The following is a 19,725-nucleotide window of genomic DNA, read 5'->3' on the forward strand; positions in this document are numbered from 1 at the left end:
GGAAGCAACTAAATGACAAATCATGTTTCCCCTACCCCTACTCAGAGCAGTAGTGAAAATTCAGGCATAATGTTTTTCCATGGTGTTAGATTCCAATCAAGACACTTTCTTAAAACTCTATTATGCTGAGTGGAAGATAGCCTTTGTTGTTTAGCTATTCTGCTTGTTTACAGAGTTTCTAGAAGGCAGGTTTTCAAGAGTGAAGGGACCACTGGCTCCTTCCACCTTACTTATTTAAGCAGAGGAGGGAGATGGCTGCTGAAGTATTTCCTTCTCAGTTTTAGTCTCTATTCCTATCTAGATAACAACACCTAAATTTTAACATCGTTGATAATAATCTGTTCTGCTTGATCAAATTTCTGCAAGTTGTGCTGATGTTTTCTGTCAGTGTCGTGAAAGATTCAAATGTGTATTTCATCCCAGACTGAGGTGGTCAGAGCACAGGGCTTATTCTAGACATAAATCTTGGTTCTCGCTTGAAGACTAGCACAACTGCAGATCTAACATGATGCGCATCCGGAGAATATTAGCTCATGGATCCAGAGTGATGTGGCTCTTAAATTGTATTAATCTGGAGCCATTTGGCATATTCTGAAAAGTCCTGTCTCTAGCCACTAGTTTTACTCTCATGTTTGAATAAATAACAAAATCCTGATGTGCCTGAGTTTAGGGGCTGGAGTTAAAGAGGATCAAGGAGTTAAGTATGTGGTCATAGTTTGCAGTTTATGATAATCTGTTGTCATTAATCCTTATCAATCCTATTTACAGAATAGCAGAATAGTTTGGGTTGGAAGATACCTTCCATCTAGTCATCTCATCCAACCCCCCTGCAACGAGCAGGGACAGCTTCAACTAGATCAGGTTGCTCAGACACTTGAGAGAAAATGTTTAATAATGTTAGTGTCTTAGAGAATATAACCTTTTCTAAGTGCTTGCTTGACAACATATGCTCAGTAGCGCCTCAGTGTTTAACATAGCTTGAGCTTTGGTGGGTAATAAAGGAAGGAAACAGAGTTGAATCTGTTGGGGGGCATCGTTCCATCCCAACACACCCAGTCAGTTGCCAGCACCTATACTAAATGCTCAGACGATGCAGAGATATTCCAGCCACTCCAGCCAATGAGCTGGCTTCCTTTGGAGCTCGGCTCAGGTGCCTCTATAAAAACGCCCATAGCATGGGAAACAAACAAGAGGAATTAGAGATGTGTGCACGACTACGGGAGTATGATATAGTAGGCATCACAGAAACATGGTGGGATGGCTCCTACGACTGGAGTGTTGGAATGGAGGGTTACAGGCTCTTTAGAAAAGACAGGCTGGGCAGGCGGGGAGGGGGAGTTGCTATTTATGTTAGGGATAGGCTGGAGAGTATGGAACTCTGTCTGGGGACAGGTGAGCAGTCGACACAGAGTTTGTGGGTCAGGGTTAAAGGGAGAGCAGTGATGGGGGACATTACTGTGGGCATCTGTTACAGGCTGCCTGATCAAGAGGAATCTGTGGATGAAGTGCTCTATAGACAGATAGGAACAGCCTCATGCTCACAGGCCCTTGTTCTCATGGGAGACTTCAACCACCCTGACATCTGTTGGAGTGAAGGTACGGCCCGGCACAAGCAATCCAGGAGGTTCCTTGATTGTGTGGAAGACAACTTCCTTCTGCAAGTAATAGAGGAGCCAACAAGGAGAGGTGCCATGCTTGACCTCGTGCTCACCAACAGGGAAGGGCTGGTTGGAAATGTGATGCTCCAGGGAAGCCTTGGTTGCAGTGACCACGAGATGGTTGAATTCGAGATCCTCAGAACACTGAGAAGAGCGTGCAGCAAGCTCACTGCCCTGGACTTCAAGAGACCAGACTTTGGCCTCTTCAGGAACCTGCTTAATAAGGTTCCATGGGATAGAGCCCTAGAGGGCAGGGGGGCCCAAGACTGCTGGTTGTTATTCAAAGATCACCTGCTACAAGCTCAGGAGTGTTGCATCCCAACTAGAAGGAAGTGCAGCAGGAGGGCCAGGAGACCTCCTTGGATGGATAAGGAGCTGCTCAGGAAAATACAAAGGGAAAAAGAGGCTTATAGAAGGTGGAAGCAGGGACAGGCAGCCTGGGAAAAATACAGGGATCTTGTCTGGCAAGCTAGGGACCAGGTGAGGAAGGCTAAGGCCCAGTTAGAATTGAACTTAGCTAGGGATGTTAAGGATAAGAGAAAGGGATTCTATAGGTACATAGCAAATAAAAGACAGACTAGGGAAAATGTAGGCCCCCTCCGGAAGATATTGGGAGAACTGGCTACCCAGGATTTGGAGAAGGCTGAGGTTCTTAATGACTTCTTTGCCTCCATCTTCACTGGCAAAGGCTCTGACCGCACCACCCAAGTCTTGGAAGGCGAATGCAGGGACTGTGAGAATGAAGACCCTAGGCCCACTGTAGGAGAGGATCTGGTTCGAGACCATCTTAAAAACCTAAACGTACACAAGTCCATGGGACCTGATGAAATCCATCTGCGGGTCCTGAAGGAGCTGGCGAATGAAGTTGCTAAGCCACTGGCCATCATAATTGAAAGATCATGGCAGTCAGGTGAAGTTCCCAACGACTGGAAAAAGGGAAATATAACCCCCATTTTCAAGAAGGGGAAAATGGATGACCCGGGGAATTACAGACCAGTCAGTCTCACCTCTGTGCTTGGCAAAATCTTGGAGCAGATTCTCCTGGAAGGCATGCTAAGGCACATGAAAAACAAGGAGGTGGTTGGTGACAGCCAGCATGGCTTCACTAAGGGGAAATCCTGCCTGACCAATTTGGTGGCCTTCTATGATGGGGCTACGGAACTGATGGACAGGGACAGAGCAGTTGACGTCATCTACCTGGACTTGTGCAAAGCGTTCGACACCGTCCCACACGACATCCTTGTCTCTAAATTGGAGAGACATCAATTTGATGGGTGGACCACTCGGTGGATAAAGAACTGGCTGGATGGCCGCACACAAAGAGTTGTGGTCAATGGCTCAATGTCCAGCTGGAGACCAGTAACAAGTGGTGCCCCTCAGGGATAGGTGTCGAGACCGGTCTTGTTCAACATCTTTGTCGGTGCCATGGACAGTGGGATTGAGAGCACCCTCAGCAAGTTTGCCGATGACACCAAGCTGTGTGGTTTGGTTGATACACCGGAGGGAAGGGATGCCATCCAGAGGGACCTCGACACACTTGTGAGGTGGGCTGATGCCAACCTTATGAAGTTTAACCATGCCAAGTGCAAGGTCCTACACCTGGGTCGGAGCAATCCCAGGCACAGCTACAGGTTGGGCAGAGAAGAGATTCAGAGCAGCCCTGTGGAGGAGGACTTGGGGGTGTTGGTCGATGAAAAATTGAACATGAGCCGGCTTCAGTGTGCGCTCGCAGCCCAGAAAGCCAACCGTATCCTGGGCTGCATCAAGAGGAGTGTGACCAGCAGGTCAAAGGAGGTGATCCTGCCCCTCTGCTCTGCTCTCGGGAGACCTCACTTGGAGTATTGTGTGCAGTTCTGGTGTCCTCCACATAAAAAGGACATGGAACTGTTGGAACAAGTCCAGAGGAGGGCCACGAGGATGATCAGGGGACTGGAGCACCTCCCATATGGAGACAGGCTGAGAAAGTTGGGGCTGTTCAGCCTGGAGAAGAGAAGGCTGCGTGGAGACCTCATAGCAGCCTTCCAGTATCTGAAGGGGGCCTACAAGGATGCTGGGGATCAGGGACTGTAGTGACAGGACAAGGGGTAATGGGTTAAAACTTAAACAAGGGAAGTTTAGATTGGATATAAGGAAGAAATTCTTTACTGAGAGGGTGGTGAGGCACTGGAATGGGTTGCCCAGGGAGGTTGTGAATGCTCCATCCTTGGCAGTGTTCAAGGCCAGGTTGGATGAGGCCTTGGGTGGCATGGTTTAGTTTGAGGTGTCCCTGCCCATGGCAGGGGGGTTGGAACTAGATGATCTTAAGGTCCTTTCCAACCCTAACTATTCTAGGATTCTATGAATTTTCTTGCTTTTGTGAGAAAGGAGGGAAGCTTATGGGGCTCTTTAAACCTATTTGAGGTTTCTCCTCTGTTGTGTTTATTGTGTTAGAAAACTAGGTATAAGACCCTTTCCCGTTTACTGATAAGCAGCCTCTGCATCACTAACCTGTTTCACATAGTCCATAGTCCCAACACTGCTAAAATGGAGGACTGTCCCTTCATAAATCCAAAAACTACAAACTAAGAAATGTTTCCTTCTTCTTCAGATGAATCCACTATGAGTGGCTGTTTATAGCCCATGGAGGGGGGGAAATGGTAGCATTTGAAAAATAAAATGAAATATTAATTTCAACAAAAAATACAGTAGGTATGTGTCCTGGGTTCAGCAGTAGCAGTCATATTTTCTCCTTCTTAGTAGCTGGTGCAGTGCTGTGTTTTTGACTTTCAGCCTGGGACCAGCGCTGATAACACCGATGTTTTTAGTGGCTGCTCAGTAATGTTTAGTCTGACCAAGGACTTTGTGAGTCTCATGCTGTGCCAGGGAGGAGGGGAAGCCAAGAGGAAGCAGAGACAGGACACCTGACCCAAACTAACCAAAGACGTATTCCATACCACAGCACGTCATGCCCACTATATAAACTGGGTGCAGTTACCTGGAAGGGCTAGATCACTGCTGGGTTGGGCTGGGTATCGGTCGGTGGGTGGTGAGCGGTTGTATTCTCTTCCCTTGTTATTTCCCTAATCATTATTATTATTGGTGGCAGCAGTAGTGATTTGTGTTATACCTTAGTTACTGAACTGTTCTTATCTCAACTCATGGGAGTTACATTCTTTCGATTCTCCTCCCCATCCCTCTTGGAGCAGGAGGAGGAAGGGGGGGAGTGAGTGAACAGCTGTGTGGTTTCTGAGTGATAGGCTGGGCTTGAACCATGACAGTATGAGACAGAAAAATAGGTTGGGGGTGGTGGGGAATTTATTCCTTTTTCTCCTGAAATCAAGCATTCCACAAACAGTTAGGATGGGGAAGGCAAGAAATGCAGCTAGTGATGCAAACAAAGGATGTGAAGCTCTTACTTGCTAAAGTATTGGTGGAAGTGATTTGTGTAAAGGCAGTTATTAAATCAGACCTTCACAGCCTGTATTTCTGGTTTGTATGTAATCCTGCTTTAGTTTTTAGCTATTACAAAGGCTTTAAAAAAGGAATCTTGTGATATTTTTGTTACAGGTCAGAAGTTTGGTCTAAACCAACACAGCCTCTTCCAGGTGAACTACATCATTCTAGAAAGTCCCCATGCAGACAGATGTCCTTACAAAGCCCATTGGAAGAAGAACCAGTGTCCAGGAGCATAGTCACCGCAAATGAAGAAGCTCTGCAGAAGATCAGTGCTCTAGAAAATGAACTAGCCACTTTAAGAGCACAAATAGCCAAAATTGTAATCTTGCAAGAACAGCAGAACTTGACAGCAGGTATTAAATTTGCTGTACTCTTAGCAAAAAGTAGTTAATGAATTTGTCCCTTTAATAATGGGCTAATTAATTTTGGTGACGTACTGTAACATTGAACACTTCTCCATGTCTTTTTGTTTCTTTGGTAGACAGACCTAGCATACCAACCAAGGGACACAGTACAGGGCTTGAAGGCAAGAGACCTGACAGATTCCCTAATTTTTTCTACTGTTCCAAAAGTCTTCTTGTTTGTGTGAAGGTCTGCCAGAATTCTGAATCTGTGGATGACTAAAGAAGCATTAAACAGCTTTCAGAGCAAAGTTCATTATAAACATGATGGCTCAAACCAAACTAAAAGATTGTAACTTAATTACTAACACTTAAATCTTCCCATGCAGTAATGAAATAGGCTATCTGATACCAGGAAGTACAAGATACTACATATTCCAAAAGCCTAATTAGCAATATACACCTCAAGGTTATGGAATAAATAATACAAAAGGAGATAAATAGTTTACTGGAATCATCCCTGGGATCACGCACATTGTCCAGTTGGAACCAAAAGTAATGCACTTTTCTGCTAGTAAACATGGTAATTCTTCTTTCCCCAAGTTCCTTTCTCCTCTTTCCCTCACCTCTGACTGCATTCCAGTACTGAGTAAAAAAGATCCAAAATCCAAAGGTTAGTGGGAGATGGCCCTTGACTGCAGATGACATTTAGTTTTCACTGCTTCCTAGGGTCACTTAGCAAGTACAGTTTTGCCTGTTCTTATTGTATAAAATCATATTGTGATTCTTCAGATGCTTTGGTTTAGTTTTTGTCTGTGAACTGACAGCAGTTACTTTACTTTTCCTTAACTGTTCATGTTCAAAACCTATGAAATAGTTTTAAGGATCACATGGTTTCACTCTTTAATTGTAATTATTGTGGGGGGCGTGTGAAATAGCCAGTAACTTATTTTTCATTGTTCTCCCTTTATTTATTAGGAAAAGTAAATTTTTATTTTATCATCTTTACCTCCCTCTTCTGGTAGAACATGGTAATGACACTGCGTGTATGCCTACACACATACAGAATAAGACTTCTATTATATGTATACATCTCTTTACACACTAAATACTCCAAGCCTCAGAACTCTGATTTGAATTGGTTTTCCTGATTTCTTTAGAGGTGCATTTGAGCAGAGATTTCTTAATTTATTTGTAAAGTTATTTGTGCTGTGATATTTCTACCATTAATTTTTATCTAAAGAGTACAGGGAACTTGAAGTCGAGCTTATCATGAGAATGTCTTACCTTCAGACAGATGACTAGTTGGCCTAAAAATCCTTAACCTCAGAGAGCTGGAATAAGCTTCTCTTTAAGCACTATTTGAGCTCTGAAGTTTACATTTTAAAAAATCTTGTGTGTTAACTTCACATTTGTGATGACAAGTAGGAAGAAATGCTGCTCATATGGCAGATAGCGTGGGACACCCAGCTTCGTACCTGCCTCTCAGAAGAAGAAGGTGAAATACTAGTAATACTAGAAGCAGAACCTAACTAAAAAGATGTTGTGATGTCTGTCCCATTGCAGTAAATGCGTGAATGCACCTAGAACTTGAACTGGAAATCAAAGAATGCCTCTCACTTTGAGAAGGATTTTGATGTGGCTTTTCAGCTGATTGTACTGAGGTGGTTTAAGAATGAAGAAGTTTTGTGACAATCTAAAGAAAGCAAAGAGGAGGCCATTGACGCTATTATATTCTTAACTGAGCATTTGTGAGAAAGGGGATTTACAGGTAAACTGACATGTGTGTTTTATTTGTAGTTGGGTCAAGTCCAGTTGCTTCTGCTGCTGTCCCTGCTGCACCTCCACCACCACTAGCACCACCACCACCACCACCTCCTCCTCCTCCACCACCCCTCCCTCCCCCTGGTCTACCACAGAGTATGTCTGCAATTGAGCTCATTAAAGAAAGGAAAAACAAAAAAACAAACTCTGGACAGAACCTGACAGAAAACGGGCCAAAGAACTCTAAAGTACCAAACATGCTAGAAATCCTCAAAGACATGAACAGGGTGAAGCTACGTGCTGTGAAAAGGTAAAAAATACAAATAAATACCAATGTATTAACAGTTGCATCAATTGTTTTTATGACTTGGAGCTGTTTCAAGGTGAGACAGATGCTGATGTAACATCTGACAAACAGGATGCAAAAGCAGTTACAACTTCTAAAGCTTTGTTTTGGGCTATGTTAATGCTTCTCAATTTCTTACCTAGGTCTTCAGAGGATATAAGATGTAAAGCACCTGACCCCACAGATCCTGCAGCATTGATCGCAGAAGCCCTCAAAAAGAAATTTGCTTATCGATACCGAAGCGATAGCCAAAGTGAAGCAGAAAAAGTGATGCCAAAGACTGAGACAAAGACTGAGGGAGTACTGGTGAGTATTTGGATTCTAAACGCATCCTTGCTAAATCATAGTTGTCATGAAAGCCAACGTATGTCTCTGCAAACACCTGAGAGTTAGCATCCCTCTGCAAAAACCTTGTGAAGTACTGCTGCTACACCAGGATTTGTGGCAATCACATGGTTCAGTATCGAGTCTTAAGGTTGTGTGCTCTTTTGGCCCTAGGTTTAAAAAGCCCTGTTGTAGTTTTCTTATCTTTTTTAAACAGAAGTATTTTCTGTTGCCCCAAATACTCACTAGTCTGGAAACTCGATTCCTAAGGGCTCACACCAGAATCAAATCTAAACTGTGTTTGCCTGTTGCTACCAACCTTAACCATTCAGATGGTGCATGTGAAGTGTTGAAGCAAGAACCTGAAACATATCAGCCATTCCTAGGAATGCAGAAAGCAAATTGTTCAGAATGCCTGCTGGATGGCGATATAGGGAGTTTCTTCTACTAATTGAAAATGCTGAGTAAATAAAAGCAGTTTCTTTATAGTGTAAGCTGTTTAAAATGAAATTACATTTAAAATCCACATCGTATACAAGTTAATGGCTTCTAGTTTATTTCAGATTATTACAAGATGCAAGTTTCTAGCAATATATAATTAATATATTATATAAATATAATATATATAAATATATATATAAATAATATATTATATATATAAATATATAATTAAACAGGCTAGTATAGATCAGTTCTGTTAATAAGCAGTCCCTGAAGCCTTGTACTATAGAACCAGAGAGGAAGAGTAGTTTTTCCTTGTGAACGTTTGGAAAAACGCACATAAAACGCCAAAAGCTGGCTGCATTCTAAATTAAATTTTGAGGAAAATAAGATTCCCAAACCATAAATCTCAGGACTTCTGAGTACTTCAGTTTATTAATGCTGACTGACTTGCCTTCTGGGTTCGGCCTTTAAGGTATGTTTCCTGTAACAATCAGGCAGTTCTTTGTAACAGAAAGTCTGGATATTCCCCAAGAATCAATCACTTCCCCAGGATCTCTGGGGCTTTAAGGAAAAGGAGTTGGCAATGTTTTGTGACCTTCCAATTTTGAAATATACAGTTCATCTTTTGAGATAAAGGATCATCAAGTCCTCAAAGGCTAAGAAAATCAAAGGTTTTAACTTGTTAGATGAGAGAAAGTTGATCCATAATGAGCTAATGAACATCTGTCCTCAGTTGCTTACCAGTACGTAATTTCTTTGCTAGGTCAGTCTTCATATTATATCCTTGTACGATAGAGTTTTTAAAAGGACTTGCACAAAAGTACAGGGTAGAATAAGAACAGAAATACTGTTAAACTGCTGATAGAGCAAATGGGTGTCACCTCTTAAACATAACTGCATCTATCTTCACATTTCGCTATGACAGAGTGAACTGTCTCTAGCCAGAGCTGCTCCAGCAGCCCCATCTGAGCAATTTCAGCTCATTGCTGACACAAGTCTCCCTTTACTCTGTGGCTATGAATGGGTGAAATCCATATGCAGAGAAGCAGCTTGATAAAAGAAATTGTCCAACAGTTCAGCCAGGCTTCTGGTGAAAGCAATCTGAACATGTTTCTGGTTTCCTTCTCAGTTTGGACCGCACATGCTGAAGTCTACAGGAAAAATGAAGACTTTAATTGAAAAATCTTAATGTATTAAGATCACTACACAAAAGACTGTTAAGTGGTTTTGTCTGGAACCTTTCATGTCGCAAAAAGCATGAGTACGGAGTCGTCTCTCACAACACAGGAAAAACCAATGTGAAATGTAGAATGGAGGCACTAAACATGTTTGTATGTAATTTATCAAGGTGAATAAATTTGACTATTATACTCAGGTATTAATTTTGTATCCAAACCTGGCCTTCTACTCAGACTTATGCGGTGGTTTTAGGCTAACACTAAGTTATATATACAGCATTCTTTGTGTACTGACTGACCACCTTGAAAATTTGTGTACATGTTATAATGATAGTGATACTTCCTTAAGTTAATATCAGTTATTTGAGCTCTAGCTGTAACTTGCACTACAGGGTACAGTTTGATACTGAGTTTTCATATCAAAGTCTTTCTTTTAAACTTGCTTTTAGCAAATGTTTTCCCCCAAAGAAAACCTGAATGCCTTCTGCTGCCTACTGAAAGATAGCAAAAACTTGAACTTGCTGCAGAGGTCGCCTGGTACGAGGCATTTTAGGTAGTACCACATTTTTGTGCAGGCTTTCTCTTTTTGTTTCAAATGAGCTTGCAAGGGTGAGAGCAAAACCTTCTGTCACCCTGTGGCCAATGAAAAGAGTGCAGGACAAGCACAAGTAGCCCTCATTGTGGAAACCAAATGAATTTGAAATAACCAGTAGGAAGAAGCAGAGTAAATTAATGTCAGAGTATGTGTTAAGTGCAAGTTGCCAAAAATATACTGCTCATCTCAGCTGTGCCAAGAAATGCTCATTGGACACCTTTTTGTCCCCAGCTGTCTTAGGGCCCTAAATGGGTTTCTAGCACCTGGGGACTGCGAGCCATTGCCCAGAACCTGTTTTCCAGGGGAAGCCCTTTCAGAGACTTTCCACAAGAGGAATTTGCTGGCAGACCCATACAACACTAGTTCCTTAACCAAGCACCTGTGCTCATGGCTCCAGCCACAGATGTGGGAAGGGCTCAAGCTAAAAGTAGACGCTAGGCTGGAAAAAAACCTGTTCATGAACAGGAGAGCTACAACCAAGCTGTACACTTGAACAAAACCAAGGTATCTGACTGCAGGTGTGAGTAGAAGATGAGTCTGGGTATGTTGGTGTTCCACGCTGATCTGGAACAAGGACAGGTGCCTCATGGAGCATCTGGTTTCTGGGAAAAGGAAAAAGCAGCAACTTCTTAAAAGGCAGCTGAATGGCTTTGACAAGGTTGGTTACTGAAGACAACTGAAGCTTTGCTGCTTATAACTGGAAGGTAGATTGTGCCATTGAGGAGCACGTTTTATGGTATGAAACTTGAAATGGTTTTATTACATGCACAGTGTACTTCCCTTCCAAAACACTTCGCCATCAGCCTTACCACCAGGCCATTAAACCTTTGTGTTCTTTTAACTGCCTTTAAAACACCTTTTTAAAGTTAGTTTTGGTTTCAAGTTTTGTATTTAATGCTCGTATTGCCACTATATAAAATTAAAAGCAATTAAAATAAACATTGTGTATGAGAGTTTTGATACTCTGCAAATGATAGCAGCCAGAGAGCAGGTGCAATAAAGTATAGCTTGCCTTCTGTTATAGTGACTGTTAGTCAATATAGTGACAAATTCCATCTCCTTCAGGACTGGACTCCTTCCCTTGCCATGCAGCAGGTATGACAGCAGAGCTAGTTGTAGAATAGCACAGTGCTGTTAATTATGTTACATTCAAATTAAAGAGAGATCAGGAACACATGTGAAGCTCATGGCTCACCACAAACATGACAGGAAGACACTCATGTAACCATGTCCTCTCCCCTGGTACAACCATCCCCCTCCCAAAAGGCCACAGCTTCCAAGCTGTCTTCTGTCAGAGACAAAATCTCTGCTGAAAGTGTTTCAGCAAACATTACTGTAAATGCTGGAGCTCAAATGAAGGAACTCAGTCCAAGTACATCATCGACTTGTAAAATTCAAGATATTGCTTGACCTATTAGATGAGCCTAAAACACAAGAAACCCCATGTGCTTGAGAAGTGTCCTTCTCAAGCACTGATGCAAGGTGCAGGTAGCCAGCACCCTAGAAACATGAAACCCTGCAGTATGCCTTATCAGTGATGTAAAACTATGGTAAAAAGTGTCATCTACACAAGAAAATGAACTCACAATGCTGCCATCAAATAACTGATTTTAGATTTTGCTGTACCTTAATTTGCATCTTCATACCTGAAATCTTTCACACAATTCAGTCAAATGCCAGAAGCTTCCATGTACAGTGATGGATCAGATTAGAACCAGTCTTTCTAAATCCAGTCTGGTAGGAAAAGGCAGAAGCCCCTTTGCAGGAAAGGTGTCTTAAAACAAAACTGCTCATGTTTTACTCCAGCACCTTGACGGCTATACTGGTTCCTATCAGAGCAGGTGACAGCAATATTGCACAACACTGAAGGACCACAAGTTATTTATAAACATCATACTGACATATTGCTATATACCTACTTATAAACTAATGTGTCATTTTAATGAAAATTAAATAAGCTTGTAAGTAGCCTGTATCAAGTTGCAAAACTCAGATTGCTGTTGAGGCCCTGTTTTTAAACCAAGTCACAATGTGAGTCACAGCAGACCATCAGATACCTTTTTCAGTGTTAGTTTTCAAAGCAGCTGCCAGCTTAGCACATGTTTTATTCAAAAATATCGAAGAGGAATCAGTACTTTTCCACACTTAACCCTACAAATCCATGCAGGCTGTAAGGAAGCTGCAGTCTCTCCACAGTAAGTTACTCTGCATACAGAGCTGTTAGTTACCTGTTTGTTCTGACAGCTCCAACCACCACTGGAAGGTGTCTGCCTTTCAAAGAGAACCTGTTAAAAAACAGCTTTTCTGTTACTGCAGGTTATAACCAAAGCTCAATATATCCCACTTGATCCTTCTCTGCTAAAGTCAGACAACAGCAAGAACTTGCACTGGCAACAAAGGAAGGAAGTTCACCCAGGTTCACACAAATGGTTTCATTACAAATTTATTTCTTTAAACATGGCCACTTTCAGATTAATAATACTACTCCAGGGAACATGAAAGAATAATAAAACAACTTCGTTTTAGAAGGGAAACAATCAGGTAAGTCAGTATTTGCTTTTCAAACAGTAAAAGGCCAAGCTCCAAGAGGCAATCCATTTTGGCATACGAGGACTAGTATTTTCAGATCCAAAAGCTGGCTTAGTTTTACAGTGGAAGCTGACTGCAACCTTAGCTACCTCTCCATAACGCTGGACGGTTGTAACTCAAATGTACAGGAGCATGATGTGAAAAGAGGGTTTTTTTATTAATTAAAAGTTAACAGCAACAGGCACATATTAAAATGAATATGGCAAAGCCTTTACAAATGGCTTTACGCTGAAGCTCGCTCCCAAAAATGGCTGTTGCAACAAACTGTAAACAGAATTAATAAACAGTCTTTTACAATAATAACAGGGAAATACAAATGAACTAAAAGAAAGCACCAGTTTCTCAAACTAGATTACAGTTGTGCTTACGGTACTTAAACCAATGTAAAACAAATTACAAAAATGGAATGTTTTAAGTTTAAAATTAGTCCTTTAATTTTGCCCTAAAAAACATTTTCTGCTTTTCCCATCGAGACCCCATTGTCGTGGGTAATGTTTCGGTAGAGGGAGGAATACGTAAACAATGCACTTTTTTTCATTACCATTATTATTATGTTTCAGATCAAAAACAAATTTGGTCACTTAGCTTTGTGCATAGTTTAAGGCATCTGTAGCAATTTGTTACAGTTTCCTCCCCAGTGTGGCTGTTCATGAAATTGTCACATTCTAAAAGAATAAATTAAAAGAAAATAAAGAGAAAAATAAAGAAAAACTAAAGAACAAAACAAGAATGTTGCCGTTCAAACCCTTCCCGGTGCCCTCCCGCCCTCCCCCGTCCCAAACATACTCACACACACGCACACATACACACACGCTGCAGCGAAAGGGGCATTTGTACCCTTGTTCTGAAGGACACGCTTCCCATCCCACTTTTATTTCAGATTGGCAAATACCCTGAGCTGGTTATGGTGTTTTAGACATTCCACCTTTTTTTCTTGCATGTGCAGTTCAAGTGTACACGAGTGAAAACAACATGCGATGTTCCCACTGCAGAATCGCAATGCAGTTCGGACACTTCCCCTCCCACCCTCCACCCCCCTTTCCCATCCCATCCCTTCCCTTCCCAGATTCAGAAGTGTTTTCCACCGTTAAAAAAAACTTGCATTCCCATATAGCACTGGAGGAAAGCCTGGCTGTGCTCTATGATGAATGCTCAGTTCCCAGTGCACAAACAAAATCATGGCAAATGGGAGGCTTTTCTGGCATCCAAAGAAACACGAGCTGCAGTCTCCGCTTTGATCTTTTTCCTTTAAAAAAGCAAAAGAAAAACAAACCCCCAAGTCAAGTGGTTCCTTCACAGCCATGCGCAAAGGTTAAGTCTAGAACCGATAGTTTCAGAGTACATTTGTAAACATCAAGTCTTGCCAGAGGCAGCAGAGGATGGGCACTTCACATTTCGGTATTAAAATAGGGACTGAGTGGAAGGTATGCTTTGAACACATTTATCCAAGTCTTGCTAAATTCCAAGAAAGTGGAACAATCCATCTCAAGTCTTAGATTTGAAGACTGTATTCCAAGTATCACAAAAAAGAAACAAACAACCCCAAAGCCATGTGGCACAACAAAGTTTTCGTACTGTTCCTCCGAGGCTCAGTCACTGCTGTGCTTTGCATATTCACGGTTCCGAACGAAAACCAACTGAGGCGTATGCATATTGCTCTGTGTTCAGATCTTGCAGGTTAAAAAAATTCTAGTTCAAATGGTCTGTGTCAAAGGAAAACTTGGAAATAAATAATGCTGGCATCGGTTTATCATCTTACCAAAGCCTTGGGCTGGCAAGTATCTCCTTTAATCCAACCGCGCAGATACCAAGAAAGAGGCAGTTTTGTCATGAAGACTGAGGTCAGGACAGTCGAGGTTCCTGAGGTAATATATCTGAGTCCATTTCCTCAAAAGCGGGGTCAACATCATCACCACTGCCAGTCTGCTCCCTCTGCACCCCCTTCCAGCTGGCCTTGTTCAGTCCCAGGTGGCCAAGCATCGTCTGTGACAGCCTCGTGTTGGAAAACCGGGCCCATTCCCCAAACAGTGGTTCCACCAAGTAGGTCATAAACCCTTTGAAAACAAGCAAACAGAGCCAGGTGAAAACAAAACAAACAGAAAAAAGAAATTAAAACACTCAAACCTAATATTTTAAATAATATTTAGTAGCAAAAAATTCATTCTGCTCCACCATGCGTTTAAAAGTTATCTTTACAAGATAATCTCTCAAAATGTGTAAGATTTTACTAGTCATATTATCATAGAATAGTCTGGGTTGGAAGGGACCTTCAAAGGTCATTTAGTCCAATCCCCTACAGTTAGCAGAGATATCTTCAATCAGATTGGGTTGCCCAGAACCACAATGGATTACAAATCAGCCTCCTTTCTCTCACAACAATGACCAAACATAGGAAAATACTGGACAACACTGAAGTAGCAAATCTAAACATCAGCAACTAAATTACACTAATTTAGAAAACCTAGAAGATTTCTAGAAGATCTGGTATCAAACTGCCCCACAGACAGACTGAACTATGGGGGGGGGAATCACAATATTAAGCTGACTAAGAAATACGTTATAGAAATTTTTAAACCAAAAGGCCACAAAACATTTAACACACAAACATTTATAGACACATTTCTGTGTGTATTTATAGTGTCTATTTCCATGAACCAAAAATGCAATGGTAAACAACCAAAACTGAATCTGTCAACTACAGAAATGTATGATTTCCTAACACACTAAATGAAAACAATGCAGCTGACTGAACAGGTCAAGTTTTGTCACTAATTTAAAGCACTAATTTGCACTGTGTTTGTGGTTATATTCATTCTTCATACTTTTAAGTGAGTTCTATTCAATCTACATAAGCAACTTTATTAAAAGTAACCATAAGAAGTCATTTTACTCTTTTAAATCCAAATCAAGCTCAGCCTCCAGGCCTGCCAGTGCAGCCCCTTTCATAAACACTCCATTCAAGGGAGAAATGTTACATAGCAAACTAGGAAAAACCTGCTCCTTGTGACAAAGTGCTGCCGCGCACACAGAGCAGCTACAGCCTTTAGGGAGCGTATCTAAGGGGTACTTGATTCAAATTGCATTCTGAAAGAAATCTACTGAAACACATCAAACTGTGGTTACCAATCTGGATGTTGGCGACAGTTTCCGTCTGTCGGTCACAAAGTGGACTCACACCCAGGTGATACTTTTTTTCAATATCTCCTAAGGAAACAGAAGTATAATACAAACCCTTAAGTCATCACGTCCAGACACAAACAAGAGCCAAACACTACCAGAGATGAGTCCTGCAAGTTGGTTAACAAGGACGGTATCTTGCAGCTGGCTGAATGCATTTATTTCTCTCATCCATCTCCCCAAAAAGCAAGTAGGACTATCAGTCAGGCTAATAGTACTTTACATTTGTCATCAAACAAAAACCATCAAATCGGAGTTTTCCTGAAGGATTAACATACTTCCTTGCAAAACCTCATAGACTGCCACAGAATGACAAATTAAAATCCTCCTTAGCAATAGGGAAGAGCTTAGCCTTCAGAAATGTCTTACTAAAGGCAATTTGTTGTTCTGCTTCCCAATCACCTTTATCTAAGAATAAGCTTCATGTGATTAGCACAAAAAAAAAAATGCAGTCTGTTCCCCATTTGTTGCATCCACGCACAGATTAGCAGGTCTCAAGTCAGCTAAACCAGCCTCAAGAAAGGAGCAGCACACTGAATTAAAAAAATTAATAATCATAGAGAAAATTCACTCCATTTGTCAATTAAAAGCTTTATTAGCTGCTTACATAAGGAATTGGCCTGAACTGCACAGTAACTACACATCTCCTCTCTAGCTCTTACCTGCTTACCAACAGGCCTCACAGCTCAAGTTTAAATATTGAAGACACATGATGAATATAACTTTGTAATTTACTGAAACCACTGGGTAAATTTGAAGTGAGCATAATTATTCACCTGAAGCACCTTTCAGGCTGAGGGACCTACTGCACCACCCATTCCAGGTTCAGATTCTAAGCAGATTCTTTGTTGGGTTTAATAATGCTAACCTTTTGCAAGAAGTACAACCCATGGAAGTAAAAGAAAAATCCCACACTGTAAATCTCTACTAGTCCTAAATATAAATCCCTTTATTTGCAAGCAGCTATGACTCATGGCTGCTCTCTCCACAGTATAAATACATTATGTACCAACAGATACTTCTACTCTTACTTGCCTTGGTGGAAGAACTCCTCTGTCACTTTTTCACTCCATTGCTTACTCAGCTCCCACGTCCGACATGGATTACAAATATCAGCACACTTCAAAGCCATCTAGTATGTTAACATACAGCATTAGATCACCGTTCCCTCCAACAGAAGCATATGTAATTATTTATGTCCTGACAGCAGATTATTTTAAGTTTTGTGAATAACAAACCTACCTACCATTTGTGCTTCTCTGCAAAGTTATGTTCTGTAATCATGTCTAAAAAGTGCTCAGGGAACTATCAGATCTCATGATCATCTCTGAGTAATATGCAAATTCAGGCAAGTCAAAGTATTTTGGGGGCACTATATTTAGTATACTCACTAGTACAGGAGACAAGAAATTCAGAGAGACAAAGTAAGCAAACTGTATTTTCTATTTCTAGCTCCAAAGTTCACGTTTTTAGTAACGGTTTGCACAAGACAACTTCTCATCTGTTTGTCCACTTTCTTTTATAGCCCACAATATGAGCCTAGTAATAAACTTTTCTATAAACCTAAAGAGACTCATGAGGCTTTTGTTTTTAAGGTTTGCTAAACCTCTTCTGTAGCACAGCTGAAACTGATTCACAACAGTAGTGCTTTCATTTCCTGAAATATGTTCTGACAAAGCATTTCACAGTTCTGAGACTGCACTGGAGTCCTCAGAACAACTAAATCTTGTCTTGGCAACAGCTCTCCTTGCTTTTGCAGCTCAAAGTTACCAGACTTACCAACACACATCACTTGGGAGGAGCACTGAGAGAGGGAAAGATTGAAGGGGAGGGAACAACCTTTCTGTAATGCAACAAAATGACTAAAAGAGATCTCTACTTCATTTTGAGAGAAGGAGAGAGCCTGGCAGAAGCAACACTTAGCATTTTAATTGAATTACTTTTGACACTAAAACGCTGTTTTCAAATATATTACCAAAAAGATCACCTGTAAAATGAAGTGACGATGGTTCGGATTCTCTAAACATAGGTCTCCTCTATCCAGATGGGATCGGAACATGGACAGATACTCATTTTGCTGACTGATGTCTGTCGCAAGAATGAGATCACCTATCTGACTTTCCATCAGCTGCCTGCAATTAGTGATACCAAACATTTTAAAAGCATAACAATTAAAAACAGCCATCACTATTTTTACATGTCTTTTTATCATATTCTTTGTTACACAAATACACACATTTGCATTTGTACTATAATCAGCCTTTCCACTGAACTCTTTGTAGTTGTTTTCCCTCTCTGGAAAATTCCTACAACATCCATAGAAATAGCAGGATGTTTCATTAGCTGCATTCAGAAAGACTAAATCAGTTTTTAGCCACTCCCCCCCCTTTTTTCCCTTAAAAATGTACAAGCCAGTTGTTTAAAGCTTATTTCTTGTTCAAGTAGGTGAAGAGTCTATTTTAAACTAAAGTTGTGGTGGCAGAATGACAAAAGGCTGCCAAGTTTAATCCAAACAGGTGCTTGACTATATGAATACACATCTTCAGTGTGCTTACAGTAAATGTTATTTTCCACAGATCGCATTGCACCACAAACTGCTCTACTCCAACAGCATGGTATCCCATGGTACCCAACAGCATGGTATCCAGAAATTCTTAAAATAGATCATAATCTACATTTTGTATTCAGAACTGCAGTAACTTAGCTTGTTTTGCAAGGCTTACTTACTTAAGTGACAGCTTACTTACAACTTCAATTAATCTATGCTACTTTGTTTAAACATACCTGTTTTCTAATGACATGTGTGCAAATAAACCAGACTCTCTCAGCAACCCCACTGCTGATCTCCAGTGATGGTTCTCTAATACTGAGGTATTCTGCAAATGAAAAGGATATTACAGGTATTAATCAATGACTTTTTCTTAAACTGAAGAGCTACAGACTTAAGAGTGGTACCAGACAGTTTCACTGGATTTTGGGAGTGGTGTTTGGCTTTCTTACTGTCACCCCTTCCCCCCTTCCCTCCCCCCTCCTAGGGAGGTTAAAACACACAAATCATTAACAGATTAGGATAGGCTGATTAAGACAGATTGAGAAAGTTGGGGCTGTTTAGTCTGGAGAAGGCTGCATGGAGACCTCATAGCAGCCTTCCAGTATCTGAAGGGGGTCTATAGGGATGCTGGGGAGCGACTCTTCATTAGGGACTGTAGGGACTGTACTTGATAGGACAAGGGGTAACGGGTTAAAACTTAAACAAGAGAAGCTTAGAATGGATATAAGGAGGAAGTTCTTTACTGTTAGGGTGGTGAGGCACTGGAATGGGTTGCCCAGTGAAGTTGTGAATGCTCCATCCCTGGCGGTGTTCAAGGCCAGGTTGGATGAGGCCTTGGGTGACATGGTTTAGTGTGAGGTGTCCTTGCCCATGGCAGGGGGGTTGGGAACTACATGATCTCAAGGTCCTTTCGAACCCTAACCATTCTACAACTCTATGATTCTAACACTTTGCTAGCTTGCACATTTTTTTTTTTATCCCAATGACATGGAAATAATGTCTGGATTCAAACCTACCACTAGCTAAACTGTACTCCTCAGACATTCTCCAAACCTGGCTTTAACAAAGCAACCAATTTTGCCCTTACCTTATATAAAGTTGCTAAGTAATGGTTTGTTTTAATTAGGAAAGGTTGGTTAACGCCTGGGTGATCCAAATCATGGGTGGCAGCTGCTATTAAGCTGAGCAGGACATCCCATGGAGTTAAAGATTTGGAAAGCTGTAAGATAATAATGACAAATGTAATTCTGTTAAAAATGCAAGTGTGCCCATAGGAAAAAAATGCACAGATGTTGCATTTTTGTTTCCTTTTTCAGTAAGTAA

The 19,725-nt window shown here is 41.3% G+C and overlaps 2 protein-coding genes across 4 annotated transcripts in view; one reads left to right on the forward strand and one right to left on the reverse strand.

Moving 5' to 3' along the window:
- Positions 1–11,010, forward strand: part of MTFR1 (mitochondrial fission regulator 1) — a 29,437-nt gene extending 18,427 nt beyond the window's left edge. For 2 of the 3 annotated variants that reach the window (XM_080610145.1, XM_080610146.1), the window contains exons 5-8: positions 5,205–5,446; positions 7,235–7,508; positions 7,688–7,850; positions 9,387–11,010. In XM_080610145.1, coding sequence (XP_080466271.1) covers positions 5,205–5,446; positions 7,235–7,508; positions 7,688–7,850; positions 9,387–9,491 — 784 coding nt within the window. In that variant the 3' untranslated portion in view covers positions 9,492–11,010. The remainder of the gene's footprint in view (positions 1–5,204; positions 5,447–7,234; positions 7,509–7,687; positions 7,851–9,386) is intronic. The other variant, XM_080610147.1, reaches the window with a different exon arrangement.
- A 3,506-nt stretch (positions 11,011–14,516) lies between these two features.
- PDE7A (phosphodiesterase 7A) overlaps positions 14,517–19,725 on the reverse strand; it is a gene marked incomplete at both ends in the record, with an annotated part of 72,853 nt that continues 67,644 nt past the window's right edge. Inside the window, 6 exons of the mRNA XM_080610940.1 lie at positions 14,517–14,728; positions 15,798–15,878; positions 16,887–16,983; positions 17,839–17,983; positions 18,636–18,727; positions 19,490–19,621. Of these exons, the coding sequence (XP_080467066.1) occupies positions 14,517–14,728; positions 15,798–15,878; positions 16,887–16,983; positions 17,839–17,983; positions 18,636–18,727; positions 19,490–19,621 (759 nt within the window). The remainder of the gene's footprint in view (positions 14,729–15,797; positions 15,879–16,886; positions 16,984–17,838; positions 17,984–18,635; positions 18,728–19,489; positions 19,622–19,725) is intronic.

The sequence above is a fragment of the Psittacula echo genome (assembly GCF_963264785.1).
Source record: "Psittacula echo genome assembly, chromosome: 2".
Lineage (NCBI taxonomy): Eukaryota > Metazoa > Chordata > Aves > Psittaciformes > Psittacidae > Psittacula > Psittacula echo.